The sequence below is a fragment of the Drosophila ananassae genome, chromosome XL (assembly GCF_017639315.1).
Source record: "Drosophila ananassae strain 14024-0371.13 chromosome XL, ASM1763931v2, whole genome shotgun sequence".
Lineage (NCBI taxonomy): Eukaryota > Metazoa > Arthropoda > Insecta > Diptera > Drosophilidae > Drosophila > Drosophila ananassae.
Genome location: NC_057931.1, coordinates 14,032,511 through 14,052,061, shown reverse-complemented (window position 1 = coordinate 14,052,061; position 19,551 = coordinate 14,032,511). Strand labels below are relative to the sequence as shown.

Sequence of the window (19,551 nt, the reverse complement as noted above, 5' to 3'; positions counted from 1 at the left end):
TAATAAAATCATTTTCTATCAAATCAGTATTATAAAATATATATAATAAATAAATCAATTATTCAACAAGTGCCTAGTTTCCCTTACAATTTTATATTTATAAAACCATTTGACATTTACATTACATAAAAAAATAACTTTATTATTTAAAAATAACAGCCTTTATAAGTTACGAATTATGTTTATCAAGCCAGAAATATAAAATTATTTGTCCAAAATATAAATAAGTGATAAGCATTTAATTAAACCTCCCGCTCAAAAATTCGAAGCGTTATAGAGATGAGAGACAAGCACGTTGGCTAGTGATGTCCAGGCACAGGGAATAGCTCTGCAGAACTATCGATGAATGGGATTAGCCACCTCTAACCGCCTGTGTTTTGTGTGGGGGCGAAAGCGTGTTGCCCCGTTTCTCCTTTAAATTCCCCTTTCCTGGACACAAAATGAACGATTTGAACCTGCGAGTGGCTGCCCTGAAGCTGTGTGCCCATCCCAAGAGGTTTGCGGAGCTCCGAGATGCCTTAGTACCCCTACCGGAGCGTTGGAGTTCAGGTGAGGATCACCGTGGATCAATTGATTTAAAAATAATAAATGAAACCAATCCTTTTTTAGATTCCCATGAGTTTGTGAGGCTATTTGCCAAGGCCCAGAGCAGTGCGGAACAGGTCCTGGCGGTTAAGGAGCTATTTTACAAGGAAAGGGATCTGCATCTGGAGAAGATTCCTCTGGTGGAGTTGTTTCTGGCCGATCTCCTGTTTGTTAGTCCCCTGAAGCACGCTGTGCGGAATCAACTGACCAGGTTTGCATTCGGATTTCCCCAATATATCGGGTTAAATAGCGACATTAATCCTAATCCCTTCCAGGCTCTTTTCGGACAAGGCATTGGACAAAAAAGTTCAAAACCTGGAGCATGGCCACACAAAGGACTCCCTGCTGAAGGCTCTTCTGCAGGCGCTCAAGGACCTGATTGGCAAGGACCTGGAGCTGAGGAGCCACGACTCCATCAACGACATCTTCGTTTCCGCCAACGCCTGCCTGCAGAACTTTCCATATGGCCACGAAATTCTGGGCGAATCCCTGGAATTATTGGTGCCACTACTTCCCCTGGGCTTGGAGCGTTACTGGAAGGATATCAGGTGAGTTTGAAATCCTGACGATGGCATTTCCCGCTTAATTCATAGCTCATTCATCACGTACAGTGATCCCTCGCTGGAACTGTCGCCCACGCGTCGCAACGAGCTGTACCTCTACCTCCAGAATGTCTTGCGCTTCCTGGTTAGCCTGCTCTCTGAGTGGAGTGCAGAACTAGGCCATGAATCCTGGCAAGCTTTGCTAAGAAGAGCGGACGCAATTGCCCAGAAGGTGGCCCGCCACGTGGACACTCCCTGGGACGTCCGTTCCATAGCTGGACTGCTGATCGGTCACCTGGCGCGCCTCTCTGGCGGCTTCTCCGGCTATCTGGAGCACTGTGCCCGTGCCGAGGCGGAGCCCCGGGATCTGCCCATCCAGACGGCTGCCCTGCTGGTGCTCCAGCCTTCGGATTACCCGGAACACGCTCCCGTCGCCCTGTCCATACTTCAGGCCGTCCTGGCCGTCGGTCAGCGGGAGGGGAACGTGAGCAACTTGCTGGTCTATCTCTCCAAGCACCTGTTCATCTACTCCAAGTCCCTGGGGGATGTTGATCCCGGCTTCTACCGGAGCATCCTGCCGGAGTTGCAGGGATTCGCGCTGCAGCACCTAGCCAGTCCCACGGACTCTGTGCGTCACATGTCCAGCGGCCTGTTCCGGCAGACCCTGCAGCACGCCCAGGCCGCCGGCCAGGTGGAGCTCTTCCAGGTCGTCTACAGGCAGTTCGAGGAGCACAGCGCCTCCCTGGGAGCCAGCTGCCTGGCACTGGAGCAGCTCGTGGGTGTGGTGGGCGTGGCAGAGGCCCTGGACCAGTGCCCATCGCTGGTGAAGGAGATCTTTCCCAGATTCCTCGGCTGCGAGGACAGCGTGGACTCACTTTTCAAAGGTAATGTGTGGAATTCTTTGTCACTGACTGATTTTGATCCAACTTCCTCCCTGATCCCTCCTAGCCATGATGGTGGCGGCCCACAAGACCCAAACCTTCCAGAACTGGCATCGTCTGTGGTTCACCCAGCTCCTGGAGGCGCTCCAGGTCCCGGAGAAGCGACGATCGGCCGTGGAGCACCTGATGACCCAGGCGGTGCAGCTGGAGCCGACGGCTCTGGTGAATCTGCTCCTGGAGGACGGCCATCTGCCGCTGAGCAGCAAACTGGCGGCCATCCTGAGTGTCCGGCAGCTCAGCAAGCGCCGGCAGGAGTTCCTTTCGAGCCTGAAGCTCGAGCTGGAGCAGGCTCTGCTGGGACTGGACGACCACACGCGACTGCTGGCCCTGCGCTTCGTGGTGGAGACGCCGCGTCCAAGCGATCCCCTGAGCCGAGAAGAGGCGGAGGCCATCGAGCTGTACCTGAAGCACAATGCCAACAATCCCAGCGCCCACCTCCGGCAGCTGGGATACGGGCTCTTGCAGAAGGCCCTGCAGAGGATCCGCCTGGGCCTGGCGGAGCACCAGAAGCGACCCAGCCCGGCGGGGCAGCTGCTCCGGGACCTGCTCTCGCGCCTGATGCAGTTGCTCGCCCGGAACCTCTTCCCTTCGGCGAACTACGGCCGGCGGTGGCTGTCGCTGCACTTGCTCCGCGACTGCGTGGATCTCTGCCGGCAGTTGGAGCTGCGGGAGTGCGAGGAGGAGCTGCCATCGGTGGCCTTGGGGAACCTGGAGCTCTGCCTGGGCGACAGCTACGAGCAGAACAAAGTCCTGGCCGCTCGCCTTCTCGAGAAGCTGCAAGTCAAGTCGCATCTGAGTCCAGTGGAGATAATGGAGCTTCTCCTATCCCTGAGGCCGCCTGACTCTGTGACGGGAGCCTACCAGCTCCAGGTCTACTGCCGGGTCCAGGAAGTAGCGGAGGAACTGCCAGCATCGCATCCTCCGCAGGGGATAAGCGAGGAACCCAGGATCTATGCAGCGCTCCAGTGGTGCCTGGAGTACCTGAGAGGAGGACTGAGTCTCGCCCAAAAGGACCTGGCCCAGGCCGCCAAGCTAAACCCACTTTACGGGCTGCTCTTCGCCAGCCGGCATCTCCTCCAGCAGGTGGACCTCAAGCACCTGGCCAAGGAGCCGGCTTGGAGGCAGTACGTCCAGGACCTGGTGGCGATCTGCCTGGAAGTGAGCCGGGTGGTCCTGCCGGTGGTGAGCAGTGCCTCGCCGGAGGGGCACCTGCCGGAGACGCGCCACCACGAGACCGACCAGCCACTCACCAATGTCCTGAGCCGGCGACTGGCCAGCGAGGTACTGCAGCAGGTGAAGACCACGCCGCAAATGGTGCTGCTCTGCGCCTGGCGGAGCATCAAGGAGGTCTCCCTGATCCTGGGCGAACTGGTGGAACGGGCGCCGCTGGAGGAGGAGGAGAGGCAGAAGGAGCAGTCGGAAAACAGCTTCCTGCTGAGCAGCCAGCAGCTGGAGGAGATCGGCGAGCTGTTCCTGCTCCTCCTGGCGGAGACCAAGCATCGGGGCGCCTTCGAGCAGGCCTACGTGGGCTTCCAACTGCTTTGCCGCCGGTTCTGGCACAGTGACGCAGTGCGTCTCAACCAGCTGCCCAACCAGTGGGTCAGCGAGGCCATGTCGATGGTCAGTGGCGATGGGGACGCGAACAGCGACCAGCAGGAGCAAAGGACTCGGTTGTGCTCCACCCGGCGCAGTGCCGGGATGCCCTTCATGCTGCAGGCCCTGATCTGCACGGAACTCAAGCTGGGAACGCACGCCACGCTCCACCGCTGCATGCAGCGCCTCCTGGAGGTGTGCGAGGAGAGGAGCACCACCGCCGCCGGCGTCACCGCTCGCAGCCACGCCCTCAACATCCTGCGCGCCCTCTTCCGGTGCAGCGAGCTCGCCGAACTGGTCACCGAGTTCGTGGCCCGGGGCATCCGCTGCGCCCTGGAGAGCCTCCTGGCCGAGGAGTGGGCGGAGCGCAACTGCGCCACCCTCCTACTGGCCGCCCTGGTGGTGCGGGTCTTCGGCGTGGAACGCGCCCGCCTGGAGTCGGGCGAACTGCATGTCCGCAACCGGATGACGGGCCGGATATTCTTCACCAGGTACCCGGAGCTCTTCGACTACTTCCACGCCGGACTGCAGCGCGAGGCGGATCAGATGGCGGACAGGAAGGGTGGCCGGGAGGGAGGCAACGAGAAGCGCCGTCAGACCGTCCAGCTGGAGGCCATGCTGCTCATGCTGAGTCGTCTGTATCCTTCGTCCTTGGAGGGAGCCGAGTCCTCATTGAATGTGAGTTTTCTTTTTCTTATGTCCTTGAAGAGCCTTGATCTCCGGAAAGTTAAAGGATATATATTCTTGATCAGGATGCCCTCCTGACTCGATGTTGGGATGTCCGTCTGTCCGCCTGACTCTTTCCACCCCAACTAGTCCCTTTCTTTGAAAGATTTCAACTCCAAACTGTGTCCACATCCCTCTCTTCTTCGCAGTGCATAAGCTGGAATAGGCAGGATCGGTCGGATCGGTCGGATATATGCTATAGCTAAAGGATATAGCCATAGAAATGTCGTAAATTTTTTTGATTCTGCAGATATAGTAATTGAGTCTAATTCTGAAATTCCCCTAAGGATGGGCCAATTCCATCCGATATTTTCGATATTTATCCCATCCGATACATATCGTACAATATAATCCGCCATTTCACTGCAAGCTTTTCTTGCGAGTCTAATACTGTAACTAATTTTATATAAATATATATTTTTATAATTAATATATATTAATAATCTTCCAATTTGGCACAAAAATTATCTTGCGATCGAAGGTTCCTTTGTGCCATAATTGGGAGATGGAATAAAATTGCATCGAAAAATGGCAAGATTTCTTTCGATGAGTAGGCCTTGGCAGTAATTTCGAAACATTTGGTATATAAGAGGGCTTTTGTTCCTCCCAGAATCAGTCCCTGCCTGCCTTCAAAGCAGTGAGGTTCTCACTTTATTCTTTTTATTTTTATTATTTTTCCCTTTATTTGAGGAATAAGGGAAATATTTTGGACTTTCAAATAATTTCATGCTGAAGTCTTCCTGCTGATTTTCTTATTTTATTTAATTTTATTTTATTTCATTTATATTTCTTGCATTTGATCAGTTCCACTGCAGTGGGAAAAGAAGAAACTGCAGGTGAGATACGAAGGGCTGCTGTTAGTCGAAGACTATACTACTGTCTTCGGGTACTCGAAGACTATTCTACTGTCTTCGAGTAACAGCAGTCTTGCGAATCTCTTCTCCGGTTTCTTCTTTTTTTTCTTGCAGTGGAACCTAATTCCCTCACGCTTTGGCTACTCGTGGTTCTTATTTTAATTATATTTTAATCTTAAGTTTATTTTTGAATATGAGTGGGTTCCTATTCCTTCTTCCTATTTTATATAAATATATATTTTTTATTTTATTTTAATTTTTTTTTTCGACTTCAGAATTATATATAATGGTCTCTAAGAAACAGCAGTCTTTCCCTACATTATTAGTTTCTTTTTTTTTTTCAATGGACCATGCTTCACGCTTTGGTCTACTGTGGATCGGCATTGAAGCCCAGCATCCTTATTTTTTATTATTTTATTTAATTTATTTTAATTGATGAGAAGTTGGTCGCTACTAGCTTCCACCACAAACTGAATGATGGGCTCTCGTTCTTAACTTTTCCTTACTTTCCGAGTCGTTTGTGTTCAAAAATAAGTATTTAACTTTATTGAACATCATCATCTTCATTATTCATTTCATTATTTGTTTATTTTATCTTAATTTTTTTTTGTGATCCGAATTCATGGTTCTCGAAGACCACGGTAAGGGTCTGTATTACCACGGTAGACTTTCTTCTGAATTTTGTGCAGATTTCCTTATTACTTTAACAAACCTTAGCAAAGTCTTTAATTTTGTCCATATATTTGTAATGAATGGAAGGAAACATCTCGGACTTTATATCTTCTTGATGTGGAAGAAGAGAAAAAAAAGAACAAACCATGTCTTTTTGTCATTTATATATATTTGATTTATTTTTTATCTATGCAATTGTCTACTATTTTTATCTATGCATTTTAATCGCTCACTGCCACTCTCAGTATACTCGGGCGACTATATTATATTCATATTATATAATATATTAACTAAAAAAATAAGAAATAGTTATATTGTTTATTAGTCGACACTTTTAGCTCGAACTCGTGTCGCAGCAACACCAACATTTAATTTTTTTTTTTTTTTTGAAATTGGTTAATTAAAAAAGAACTTTTATAACAAAAATGTACAGATAACTCTTATTTTGAATTTAAAAATAAAATTCAAAAAATAACTTATTTTTAATTTTTCGAAAAAAGTTTAAAAATTATTCTTATTTTCAATTTTTAATTGATATATATTGACATAAAAATTTGTTATTTTTTCATTTTTTTTTATATGAACGAGTTATTGAGTCCCTGAACCAGGATTGAAAAGTGTGTATGTCCCGAGTCTTGATTAAAACTCGAATCCACACACTAGCCGAAAAGTCTACCGCTCGGCTATTTTATGAATTTATTTTTTATTAGTCGGTAACAATTCGAAACACCTTGACATTTGTAGAAAACAAACATGTGAAGCTTAAACATACAATATACTTTTTATATCAAACTATTCCTTTAAAAATCGGCCTCGGCCCAACGATTTCCAAAAGATACAGATGGTAGGAGTCTATATACATATTATATTTTATATAGACTGCCTGACAACTCAAATTTTCCGACGACTCAATATAATTAAATGGCTAATTAACCCAAAATATAACTGCGCCACAAAGACCTCATCAAATAGAGTTGAATACTAGAATGACCATGTCTTATATACTGATGGATCAAAATCAGTTCATGGGACTTCCACAGCATAACTACATAAACAGAAACTCCACTTTTAGCCCTTTACTCTTCATCTTCACTGCTATATTAGCTGCTATTCATGGAGCTCTGGCTAAAATATACTCAGCCTTAAAAATAAAAACTTTTATTCTCAAAACAACATCCAAAAATAATTCTAAAATGGATATCAGGACACTTTTGCAGGCAATTACCCATCAGACTTCGCTGCTAAACAAGCACATAACTTCCCTAAATTCTTAAAAATTTACAAAAATGCTGAAGACTATTTAAATTAAATTAAAAAAAATATTTAGGTCCAGTCACATAATAATAGGAATAAGCCATCAGAACACTACAAGAGGTTCATTCAAAAAAAGACATCTCCTAAAAATTGTACTACTTCTCCTCAAGATGACATTAATAGATTCGAAATGCTTAAAAGTCAAATACCAAGACTTGCCACTAGAAACTTAGGCATGAATGCATTTTAAAGAAAGAACTACCTCGATTTTGTAGAAGATTTAATAAAGAAATATCTTTCGCCACATATTTGAACCTGACACAGAGGAGGGCACTACTCCCTTCTAACGAATATTTCTCTCCAATCAATATCAATATTGATTCTATAAATCCATCTTGAAATTTATAAATGTTACTAGAGTATACCACTTCTTTTAAGACCTTCGATGTTATAGCTCGACTCTTCCCCTGCAGAGATTCTTCGATTTATAATAGCATATAGCTTAGGCTAAAGGATTTATCGAATTTTATACAGTCTAAAATGTATAGTATGTATATTCTAAAATGTATATGTTATATACTCCTCTATAGATCCTTTCCATCGGCCTGATATCCTTTTATTCTCTTCCTTCCAGCTGAGCGAGTTTGTTCCTTTCCTGCTAAAGATCTGCCGCTCCCACGACCTGATGACCCGCGAGAGAGCCGCCCTGGTGGTGGCCAACTTTGTCAGCCAGGAGCAGGCTCTGGCCGAGATCAGACGCATTGTGGTGGAGCTGAAGGGCCTGCATCTGAAGTTTAGGGTGAGTTTCCGGCACTGTCCTCCTTAATTCAAGTAACTCACGACCTTTTCTCCCCAAACAGCTCCAGAAATCCCTTCATTTCAATGCCAACCACTGGCATGGCCGGCTGCTCCTGCTCCTCCAGCTGCAGCGCTTGGTGCGGTGGACGAGTCCTTCCCTGGCCAGGATGCAGCTGCACACCCTGGCCTCCTTGGCAGCTCCCTTCCTCCAGCTCAGCGCCTGTGTTTTCGGCGCCCTTCTCGATGTGATGGCCGTTATCCTGGAGGAGGCCACCCAACTGGACGAATTCCTGCTCAAAGACACCTCCGTCCTCCTGGAATTGGACCAATCCGACATATCTAGGCGGTGTGGCGAGCAGGGTGTCTCCACCAGGTGCTACCAGGTGCTCTGCCTCCACCTCCGCCGCTTGAGTGGCAACACGGAGGCCTTGGTGCACCATTTGGAGGAGCTGGGGGAGGATTACTCCCATGCGGGCGCCTTGGCTGTGGAACTCTGGCTCTATGTACTCCTTCAGCGCTCCCAGGACTCTGACCAGGACGTGGATCACTTCAACTTTGCCAGCGACACAAGGAAGTACTACAACGCCCTCAGTCCTGGCCAGCGCCAGGAAGTCACCCTGCGTTTGTACGAGTCCCGGAGAGTGCGGTCCTGCGTCCTGAAAATGCTGGACGCGCCAAGGTATTGGAGTCTCGAACTGGATGCCCAACTCACTGCCCTGCAGCCTCTGCTTCGGGATCCGGGGCTGGAACTGGAACTGCTGCTGCAGCGCTGCAGGGACACCAGCTTCAGCTGGCAGCACCCGGGACTGGTGTTGTCCCTGAAACGCCTGATTGGAGAGGGGAGGAGCCTGGAGTGGGCCAGCTGGCTGCCCATTCTGGAGTACGCCCTGCGCCTCGTGGATCCCGTCCAGCCGAACTACCTTCGCTTCCAGGCCGCCGAGCTGTGTCACCTGCTGGGAGAGAGCGGAGGAGGGAAAATAGTCAGAAGCTCCAACCCGGACATCATTGGCAGCTTCACCCGTCTGGTGCTCCTCCTGCTGCTGGACGAGGCCGAGTGGGTGCGCCACAGAGCTGCGCAGTTGGTAGTGGAACAGTCTGGCGACGGGGACGCCATCCTGCCCAGCGTCCTCATTCCCAGATTCCTCAAGTCCATGCTGCAGAATGTGGCGGAAACTGCTCCAGACTCCGGGTTTGTGACCCGCCTGTTCCACCTGATTTCCGAGCCCTTCGTGGCCTTCAGGGATAAGGAGGACCAGTCTCCGGACTTGGACGCGGAAGTGGAGGTCTTCGACAAGCAGGAAATCAATCTGTATTGCGAGTCCTTGCTGGTCCTCTGCCAGGTGGCCGTTGCCTTCAGGGAGAGCTTCGCATCCTGCCAGGAAGTCATGGAAACCATCGATTCCCTGGGCCTGCCCTCCGACTTGGTGGATTAGTCGCCAGAATACCTCACTTTGAAGCATCTACTCCTCGAGTTTAAGGACTTATAGGTTGATACAAAAAATATAAATATTTAAGAATAAACAAATATAAATAGTCAGGGACTGTAATCATTATGAGTTTTATTTAAAAAACCACAAAATAATCATTACTTTCTGACCGAGAAAATATAATAAAAAAAAGAAATAATCACTATTTGTGATGTTAATTTTTTCGCTTTAATTAATGGTTTTTAATGGTAATGAGATATGGTTGGATATATCTAAAATATTTAATAAATTATTCTTGATTTTTTTTCGCTCTGAACATACTGATTATTTTATGATTTTAAATAGAAAAATAATAATAATCATTATATACACTCCATGGGAATGATAAAAATAAAAATAGTTTTTAAAAAGACATATGAGACAATTGCATTTCACCGAAAGATGAAAATTGATTGAAAGTATAAATTGAAACAGAGAAATTAGAGTAATTAAAGGGCACAGGCACTTATAAAATTTAAATTAAAACAAAGTCAACAAGGAAATATCATGAATATTTTCCGATAGAGCTCAAAGTATTATAAAAATACGAATAAAATAATTAAACCAGAGCATCATATGCCCTCTGCACTCTGAATCAAAAAATGAATAAATCAAAAATAAAATAGGTGGATAAATGAAATAATCTTTCGAAGTATACCCAAGTCCGAAGCAATAAAGTTCCATTGAAATAAAAATAAGAAGAAACTGAAGATGTCAGGATGGTTGGAACCAGAATGTATAAGGCAATTTTATGTGTAAATATTGTTAAATTAAAATATTAAATTAAAATAAAATTAAAATAAGAACCGCGAGAAGCCAAAGCGTGAGGGAATTAGGTTCCACTGCAAGAAAAAAAGAAGAACCCGGAGAGAAGATTCGCAAGACTGCTGTTACTCGAAGACAGTAGTATAGTCTTCGAGTACCCGAAGACAGTAGTATAGTCTTCGACTAACAGCAGCCCTTCGCATCTCACCTGCAGTTTCTTCTTTTCCCACTGCAGTGGAACTGATCAAATGCAAGAAATATAAATGAAATAAAATAAAATTAAATAAAATAAGAAAATCAGCAGGAAGACTTCAGCATGAAATTATTTGAAAGTCCAAAATATTTTCCTTATTCCTCCAAATAAAAGGAAAAATAATATAATTAATAAAAAAATAAATAAATTAAATAAAAAGAATAAAGTGAGAACCTCACTGCTTTGAAGGCAGGCAGGGACTGATTCTGGGCGGAGGAGAAACCCTCTTATATACCAAATATTTTGAAATTACTTTCATGGCCTACTCATTCAATTGAAGTTTTTTAGAACTTTGTTCCATCTCCTGTACTTTATGGAAATTTATATATATATGGAATATGCGGACACTTTAATGGATGATATACTATATATTGGATCGAAAATATATCGCAAACATCATATAATTATAATAATTAATGGACGATCCTTAACAGGATCGGGGAAGTTGGCTTTCTTTCCTTGTTTTTTTTATTAAAAGCTGTTCTTTAGGCCTGGTGTTCCATTCTTTTAAGATATGATAAAAAATAATAATTTGGAAGCTATATTATTATCATAATTTGAAAGTAATAATTAATATGTTTCTAAACTACGTTTTCCAATTCATTCATACATAATCATTAGAAATAATGCATACATATTAAAAAAAAATTATTTTTTTCAAAGGTCTGATTAATTTAAACCAAAAAACCAAGATATACCCCTTTAAAGTTGAAACTTTTAAATTAATAAATAGTTACATAGCTTCATACATACATACATTCATTACATTTACATTACGCTTTATTTACAGAGTGATTTGCTCCCATACCTAAGTCCAAATATATCGATAACTTTCAATGCAGAAACCGATCACATGAACGGTGCCATCGCTAGTGGCTGCGTCTCCACCACTAGCTTATAGTGTGCGTTGGTTTATTTATTTTTTTTTCCTGTGATTTGTTTATTGAGTGTGTATCAACCGATTTGGTTGCCCTGTGAAAGATTACAATGTATAGTTGGCGCCTTGGCGGCTCCTCCGCCAAATAATAAACAATTCGCTGGTGCGTCCAATAGGAAAAGTCTGTCCCTTTTTTAAGTGCGCCGAGAGCGCTTGGGATTGTAATTGGAATTGTATGGACTGGACGCAGTGTGTCCGTGTGTGTGTGTGTGTGTGTGCGTGAGCAGGGGGCTGGGAGGTGTAGGGGGCCAACCGCCCTCCGCCCACTATTCGAGTGTCGCCCGGCCGTAGTAAATCCAGTGTGAAAATTGCAAAATCGTAAATGAAAATTCGGGAAAAGCGGAGTGAGAGTGAGCGAGCGAGCAAGAGGCGCAGCCAGACAGAGAGAGCAAGCGAGAGGGAGCGAGTGGGTTTTCTTTTGTTGATGTTCCCGCTGTCACGTCTGTGTGTGTGTATAAGCGATTCGGATTCGGGTTTTGTGACGAAATGAATGTAAAATGTTGATGTTTATGGTTTATGTTTATGTTTATGCAGGCGCCGCAGCCGATCGACAATAACAACAAATCAGCCACAAAGTAGCGAGCGACAAACAAAACACAAAGTAGTAAGCGAAGCGACAATAAACAGTTATCCGCAGTCGGCAATTAGGCGCAGCGACGGCCACAAACTAGAAATCAAAACAGAGACGGATCCGACCGCCAGATGGCCTTCCGGCGGTGCAACGTGCCCGCCGCTGGCCCTGCCACCACCACCACCGCACGCCCCATCTGCCGCGGTTGCAGTTGCAGTCAAGGTTGCAGCAGCGGCAGCAGCAGCAGCAGCGGAAGCAGCCCAGCAGTGAGTGCGAGCGAGTGCCACTGAGCGTGCAAGCGAGAGGTGAGTTTTTGTTTTTGGCGGTATAACGGTTCATGGTTGTGGAATGTGCGACACAGAAAGAGAAAGAGAGAGCAAGAGAGCGCGAGAGTAAGGGATTCCCCCAAAATCCAGAAATCACTCTCAAAGAAGAAGAAGAATCTGGAAAGTTACTTTGAAAATTTTTTTATTTTTTGAAGCTTTGGAAGAGGAAGTGAGGAAATTCTTTTTAAATTCCAACACAACAGGGTCTTCTGAAGCTCTATTATCTTAAGGCTTAATGTCCCAACTGACAGGTCTTCGATTCTGGTATCCTGCCCCTTTAAAGGACACAGAGCCCCGCCTCCTTTTCCTGCATCCTGCAGTTGGCGCTGCCATTGTTTGTCACGTGCCGCCACTTGAACTAAATTGGAAAAAAAAGGAAAAGGAAATACCATTCCTCGGCTGTATCGAATATTTTGTACCCTAGGCATTAAAATTATTCTTCTAGAGTGAATTTTAGGAAACTATTAGCAAAGTTTCTGTAAAAATAGAGTATTGTGTTTGTAATTGTTTTACTTTTAATAGATATACCATTTTTATACCATAATTTTTTATTAAATACAAAAAAAAATAATAAAAAGTATAAAATAAGAATACATTTATAAAGATTTGTTTCTGTATTCTTAAGAAAATGAATTTAAAATACCCATATTCTTTAAAATGGTTTTCTTTTTAATTTTTTCAAAAAAAAAAATCATTAGGGCCATCACTGGGCCGAAAATGGGAAAAGAAAATAAAAAAATAGTCAAAATCAGGCCAGAAAATGCTTATTTTTCTCTTTGTTTTGTTACTTGTTTCTTTTGGCCTTTAATTCCGATGTCCTGTTATTGGTTTATCTCCAGACTAAATGCATTTTCGGGACTATCTGGCAACATTGGTTGCGAGGAACTCCAAAAAAGTTGGATTTTGTGGGTTAAGTTAGTTTTTAAATGAGTTTAGTTTTTGACAATAGAATAAGAACCACAAAATAGATCTAAAACTTAACATTTAGGATGTAGGATGTGGGATGGGATAGGAATATAGAGAAAAGGATAGGAATTTGGAGAGAAAGATGAGAATATCGAGGCATTTCCTCGAAAATATCGTTTTTAATTTTTTCCAAAATTTAAATATTAATTAAACATTGTTATTAATTGTTTTCAAAGTGTAGCTAAAACCCTACAGTTTTGCTAAAATTAAAAATTTATTTAGTAATTAATACTATACTTTAGTTTTCTAGGAAACTATGGTCTTCTTCTGTAAGCTTCTAATGTAAAGTTTGATTTTTCGACATTCGCTATTTTGGCGGAAATCCATCGATGTTGTAAAGAAAAGGATAGAAACAGGATAAGAATAGGAGAGAAATAGAAATATAGAAATGCGATAGGAATACCATGGGAATAGGATACAAAAAAGAATGAAAATAGGATATAAATAAGAAACAAATAAGATAGGATTAGAGTAGGAAAGGATGAGATGGAACTGTTTGTATTCTTATTCTTAATTAATATTTTTTTTCTAATTTTAGAGGAATTCTATTATAAGAATTTCTATTATTATTTCTTAAAAAAATGGCCAGAAGGACATGCCTTAGCCCCCTACTTCAATGAAGAGGTCATTAAGCCCGAAATGCCCTCCTCCAGGGTTGCAGGGTATCAGAAATAGAAGAGCAGCGGAAAGAGGAAAAATCGAAAGTGAAGTGCTCTTGGGGAGGGGTCCCCCTCTCTTCTCTCTCTCTCTTATCGCGCTCACGCCATCCCCCCATTTGTCTCCCTTCCCTGTCACTCTGCCCATCACTAATCTCTATCTCGTGTGCGTACGTGCCTCCGTCCGCGCAGCCCTTTTTCGGAAAAAAAAAAAACAGAAACAAAATGGTCTCCAAGAAGCGCTCCAACGTCGGAGAGCGCCTGCAGCGCTCCACGGCGACTGCGGCAGCGGCGGCGGCAGCAGCGGCCGCAGCGGCAGCAGCAGCGGCCTCGACGGGGAAGAAGCGAATCGGGAAGCTGGCGGGGAAGGCCCCCGCCACCACCTCCTCCTCCTCCTCCGCATCCGCCGCCGCTTTCGCTTCCACAGTTGCCTCCAACAGTCCTCCGGACGAGTCGGAGGACAAGAAGTCCAAGAAGCCCAACAAGGATCCTGCATCAGGATCAGGATCGGGATCGGGATCGGGATCTGGATCTGGATCTGGGTCTGGATCTGGAGCAGGACCAGGATCCGGATCACACACTGCCACAGAAAGCAATAGCACCAGTGCCGGGAAGCCCGCCGGCAGCTCCTCCGCAGCAGCCTCCGCCAGCCACCCCAGGCTCTCCGCCGAGGAGCGTCTGGAGGACGGCAAGGCGCGGGCCATCAACAAGATGCTCAAGAACCTGGACATCAAGATCCACGGCTTCGACAACCTGCTGACCCACGGCGAGGAGCGGCTCAACGAGGGCGTCCTCAAGTCCTCCATCTCGGAGAACGTGAAGACCAAGTCGCGGGCGGCGGCCGTCAAGGTGATCGCCAGCCTGAATCCCGGCAAGATGCCGGCGGTGAAGCGCGTCCGCCCCTCCCCGGAGCCCGCCAAGGAGAAGCCGCCGCCGCCGCCGCCTCCGCCCGACAAGGAGAGGGAGAAGGAGAGGCCTCCCAAGGGGGATCAGGAGCAGGCGGCAATAGGCAGTAGTGCTCCCGAGGACATGAAATCAAAAAAGGTCACCCAGATGGGCAAGAAATCCACGCCCCTTCCCGCTCCCCAAGCCACCCCCACGTCCTCGGCTCCGCCGCCCGCCAAGCCCCAGGTGAGCGGCAAGAATCCCGTCAAGAAGCCCCTGCCAGTGGCGGAGCCGGCCAAGAAGGCCGATCCTCCAAAGCCGGGTCCCAAGGTGGGCAAGCCCAAGAAGCCCCTAGCGGGACAGGAGGTGGCCGGAAGAAGTCGCCTGCCGGACTCGAACACGGAGCCGGTGCTGATGGAGCTGGAGGAGATTGTGATCACGCCCACTCCGACGCCCACGCCGACGGCCACTCCCACTCCCACTCCCACGCCGACTGCCACCCCCACCCCCACGCCGACGCCCACAGCCACGCCCACGCCGCGAGCCACTCCCACACCCACAGGGGGCGAGGCGGGGGTGCCGCCCGGGCAGCCACAGCCACCACCGCCCCCTGGCGGCGCCGCCAAGCAGCGGCCCAAGGTGAAGTACACGAAGACCTCGGCGGGATCGAAGGGCAGGATGCCGGCGACGATGGCGGGCCACCACCAGAAGTTCTCGCCCTCGGCCGCCTGCAAGGACATCTACGACTTCAAGTCCGGCTCCGAGGACGAGGAGCCCATCAAGATGGTGCTGCCGGCGCTGAAGGAGCTGCGCGAGTTCTCCGACGAGGACAACAAGCCCCTGAAGCAGCTGGAGCGCCAGGAGAAGGCCAGGTCGCACGTGCAGGTGCCGGACAAGAAGGAGGAGCCCGAGAGCCCAAGGGCCAAGGAGGAGAAGAAGCCGGAGGACAAGGAGGACAAGCCGAAGATCAAGGACAAGGACAAGGAGAAGGAGAAGGAAAAGGACAGGGAGAAGGAGAAGGAGCTGGAAACTCCGAAGAGCGAAGCCATCAACGAACCAGCAGCCAAGGCCAGCACCTCCAGTGCCCCCAATCCCTCCGCCAAGAAGCAGGGGAAGCGCAAGATGGCCACGCCCACGCCCACTCCCGTGACGCCGGGGCGCAAGAAAAAGCAGGGGCCAGGGCCGGGGGGCGCCAAGGGGAAGGCGGCCGCAGCAGCGGCGGCCAAGGAGGCAGCCAAGGAGGAGGACTCCTCGCAGGACACCAGCTCCTCGGAGGACGAGCGCCGGCTGAGCGCCTACAGCGGACCGAAGCGCCACCGGATGGCCTCGCTGAACGCCCTGGCGAAGGTGCAGTGCCTCTACGAGAACGAGTCACGGACCGCCCACGAGCTGGGCCTGTCCAAGGCCACCCAGCAGCCGCCCCGGATCCGGACCGTCGACGGCAGCGACGACGACAACCACAAGGACTCGCCGCACCACGACCGGGACAAGGGCTCTGTTAGTCCGCCCCCCGCGTCCGGGTCGAAGGACGCGCTCCCGGCACCGCCACCTTCGCCGCCGCCGGCGGAGCCACGGCGGGAGCTGCGCTACGTGCCCGGGGGCCGGGGAGTGGGCAAGCACTGGGAGTTCGACAGCGACAGCGAGGTGGAGGAGATGCAGCTGGTGCAGCCCCTGCCGCCGGCCAAGAAGAAGAAGTGGGCCAAGAAGACGCCCGCCAAGGCGGAGCCCGCCCCCAAGGGCAGGAAGAAGAAGGTGCTGCCGGCGGAGGAGAGCGACGACGAGGAGCCGCCGGAGAAGGAGAAGCCGAAGGAGAAGGAGAAGCCGAAGCCGCCCAAGCAGCTGCCCAAGAAGCGGAAGAGCGCCTTCACCGAGGAGCTGATCGGCGACTACAAGGGGATCCTGGCCAGGAAGCGGATGGCCAGCCTGAACGCCAGCGCCATCGTGGCGGCCACCTACGAGGTGGAGCGCCACCTGGACAAGAACCTGGCCAGCGACTGCTCCAGCTTCGAGAGCTACGACGAGCTGGACACCATGCCGCCCGCCTCCTCCAGCAAGGCCTACCACTCCGCGGCGTCCTCTGCGAGGGCCCAGGACGTCGTCCACATCAAGAAGGAGCCGAAGGAGCCCAAGGATTCGAAGGAATCTCAGCGGGAGCGAGAGCGCGAGCGAGAACGAGAGCGGGAGCGGGAGCGAGAGCGCGAAAGGGACAGCGAGGCAAAGGACTCGAAGGACCTGGTCGCCGGCAAGATGTCCAGCCAGACGCACACCATCGTCGAGGAGAGCAACGACTCGAAGTACTCCAAGGAGACGAAGGAGACCAACACGGACACCACCATCACCACGACGGGCTACCGGGACTCGGCGGCCAGCACCAAGGACGCCAAGGACTGCAGCCGGCCGACCTCCTCGTCGGTGGTCATCGTCCAGGACACGGACGTCACCATCACGGGCGTCTACGTGAACGCCAGCAACGGCGCCGCCCAGGAGGCCTACTGCAAGATGCAGTACCGCGTCCAGTCGAGCGTCACCGAGGAGCGGGTCCTGCGCCCCGGCTCCGTCGAGCCGCCCAAGTCCTACACGCCTCTGAGCGCCCTCTCCAGCATGCTGCCGCCCGGCGCCAGTTCCGGGCTCAGCGAAGGTGAGTACCCAATGTCCTCCATGTCTCCAACCCACCCCCACCCACTCCTCCTCTCTTCCACAGCCCACAGCTCGCCGCCGCTGCCCATCCACGCGCCGCCGACGGGGCCGCACGTCCTCCTGCCCGGGGAGCACCTCAGCGCCGGCATGTACCACGCCCCCGACCTGGGCCTGCACACGGAGCACGCCCTGCCGGAGCACCACGGCCCGCCCCCGCCCTCGTACGCCGCCGCCGCGGCTGCAGCCGCCGCTGCCGCCGCCTACCACGCCCACCAGCTGGCGCCCGGCGGCGGCGGGGTGCTCCACATGCACCACCAGCACCAGTACGCCGCCCACGCGGCCCACGCCCATCACTACCAGCAGGCGGCGGAGTACCACGGTCCTCCCCCGCCCCACCACTACGGCGGCCCGCCTCCGCCGCCCCCGCCCCAGGGCCACTACGGACCGCCACCGCCCGGGGCTCCGGTCCCCGTCCCCGTTCCCGTCCCTGTGCCCGTACCCGTGCCGGTGGTCCCGGAGCGGTGCGACGTCGGCTCCCCGCCGCCCTCGTACCGCGCCAGCGCCTATCCGCCGCCCCCCAGTGTGGGCGTGCCCCCGCCCACATTGGGCGGTGGGTCGAGCGCCTTCTGCGCCCCCAGTCCCCATCATCATCACCAGCACCAGCACCACGGCCAGCAGCCAGGGCCTCCGCACCACGATCCGAGTGGTAAGTTTTTTCTTTATTTTTCCATTTAAATTATAGAATTTTTTAATTTAGTAATTAATCGAAGCCATCGATTTTTAAACTCAACTTTTTAAATAAAAAAGAATAAGGTGTTCGACCAACTTCTTTAAAGGGTGGGAAAATGAATAATTTTAAGATGGGGATTAGTGGGAGAAGTGGTATGGCCATGTGGGTAACCCACTTATGCGATGTTGGCCCTTTGACCCGAAACCCTTTCTGGTTCCCCTAATCTGCTACCTATTAAAAAGAGTCCTCTTGAAATTCCCTCTCCTTAAGGGGGCAGGATGGTTTCAGAGGCTGAAAAAAAACAGGTTTTTGGAGAGAAGGAAACTAGAAAATCGGTATCTCAGCAAGTTTTAGTCCAGAGATAATGTTCTACTATGTAACAAAAATTTCTGAACAAAATTTTTTTTTTGAGTCTCAAACCATCCTGCCCCTTTAAGTCCAAATTGAGTATAATTCGTAGAAAATGTATGTATTTCCAATGCTAATTTAATTTTTAGGACTTGAGTTTTATTCTGTAAGTTTTGAAAGACAAAATATATAAGGATATGAGGACATAGGACTTGCATCCTTTCTTACCCAATGCCCTAATAGTGGTTTCGAGTTTTGCGAAAAATCAATTCATGTTTTGTGAAATATGTTGAAGAGAATATAATTATAATTATAGATTGTAATAATTAAATATTTAATGGTGTGTGTGTAATAATCAAATGAAAGTACCCATCAATATATGGAAGTATGGAAGTTTATATAGAAATAAGTTCTCACAAAACCCGAATCATCCTTTTCAATGGTCTAAATTCGTTTCAAGACACACGCCATTTTTGAAAATCCCAATCATTATTCTATAAATTCTGAAAATATTAAATTGCAATATAAACAAAATATTCTGAAACAGTTCTTCCACCAAAGTATTTGTCGTTTTGTAAAATAAGCTTAGTAAGTTTGGATATTGATGACAATTTCTTATAGCCTTAGTTCCCTAGTGATTGCCTCTTCAACGGGCCTATCTTTAGAGTCTGAATTTTGGAGTCAATCCCCGCCAATCGTACTGCAGTCGCTTCTTAAGTTGGTGTATCTTTGGGGCTACAACTTCATCTGCATTCAAATAATAATTATTATTCCGTTTTATTTATAATCCCTGTTTAGTTAGTTAGAGTGGATTAGGGATAGTTGTTGAAGAATCTCATTGACTCAATGAAACTCTTTTAGGACTTGAAAATAAAGGGTTCTTCAAAAATATTACAAATGTCATCCAAACAAATCCATACAAAAATCATAAAACTCAAACCAAATAAAGAGATTCAGAGATAAAAAGCATGGAACGAATCTTGAAGAGAATCCAGGAAGCAGTTCGATTTCTTAAGAACTGAATTGGCAGAGATTACAAACAATAT

General features: G+C 48.5%; 2 protein-coding genes across 4 annotated transcripts in view; both read left to right on the top strand.

The window, feature by feature from the left end:
- The first annotated feature begins 342 nt into the window (after positions 1-342).
- On the top strand, positions 343-10,592 carry LOC6502933 (thyroid adenoma-associated protein homolog). Its single transcript, XM_001963528.4, has 7 exons — positions 343-549; positions 610-796; positions 861-1,133; positions 1,197-2,011; positions 2,076-4,339; positions 7,802-7,966; positions 8,028-10,592. Exons 1-7 carry the CDS (start codon positions 441-443, stop codon positions 9,396-9,398), a joined length of 5,184 nt encoding a protein of 1,727 aa, XP_001963564.1. The 5' UTR covers positions 343-440; the 3' UTR covers positions 9,399-10,592.
- A 675-nt stretch (positions 10,593-11,267) lies between these two features.
- Positions 11,268-19,551, top strand: part of LOC6502935 (nascent polypeptide-associated complex subunit alpha, muscle-specific form) — a 56,465-nt gene continuing 48,181 nt past the window's right edge. The window contains exons 1-4 of one of the 3 annotated variants that reach the window (XM_044716924.1): positions 11,268-11,351; positions 11,921-12,262; positions 14,098-17,428; positions 17,492-18,133. In XM_044716924.1, the coding sequence (XP_044572859.1) occupies positions 14,131-17,428; positions 17,492-18,133 (3,940 nt within the window). In that variant the 5' untranslated portion in view covers positions 11,268-11,351; positions 11,921-12,262; positions 14,098-14,130. Of the gene's footprint in view, positions 11,508-11,920; positions 12,263-14,097; positions 17,429-17,491; positions 18,134-19,551 lie in introns of all 3 variants that reach the window. The other 2 variants (XM_044716921.1, XM_044716923.1) reach the window with 2 other exon arrangements.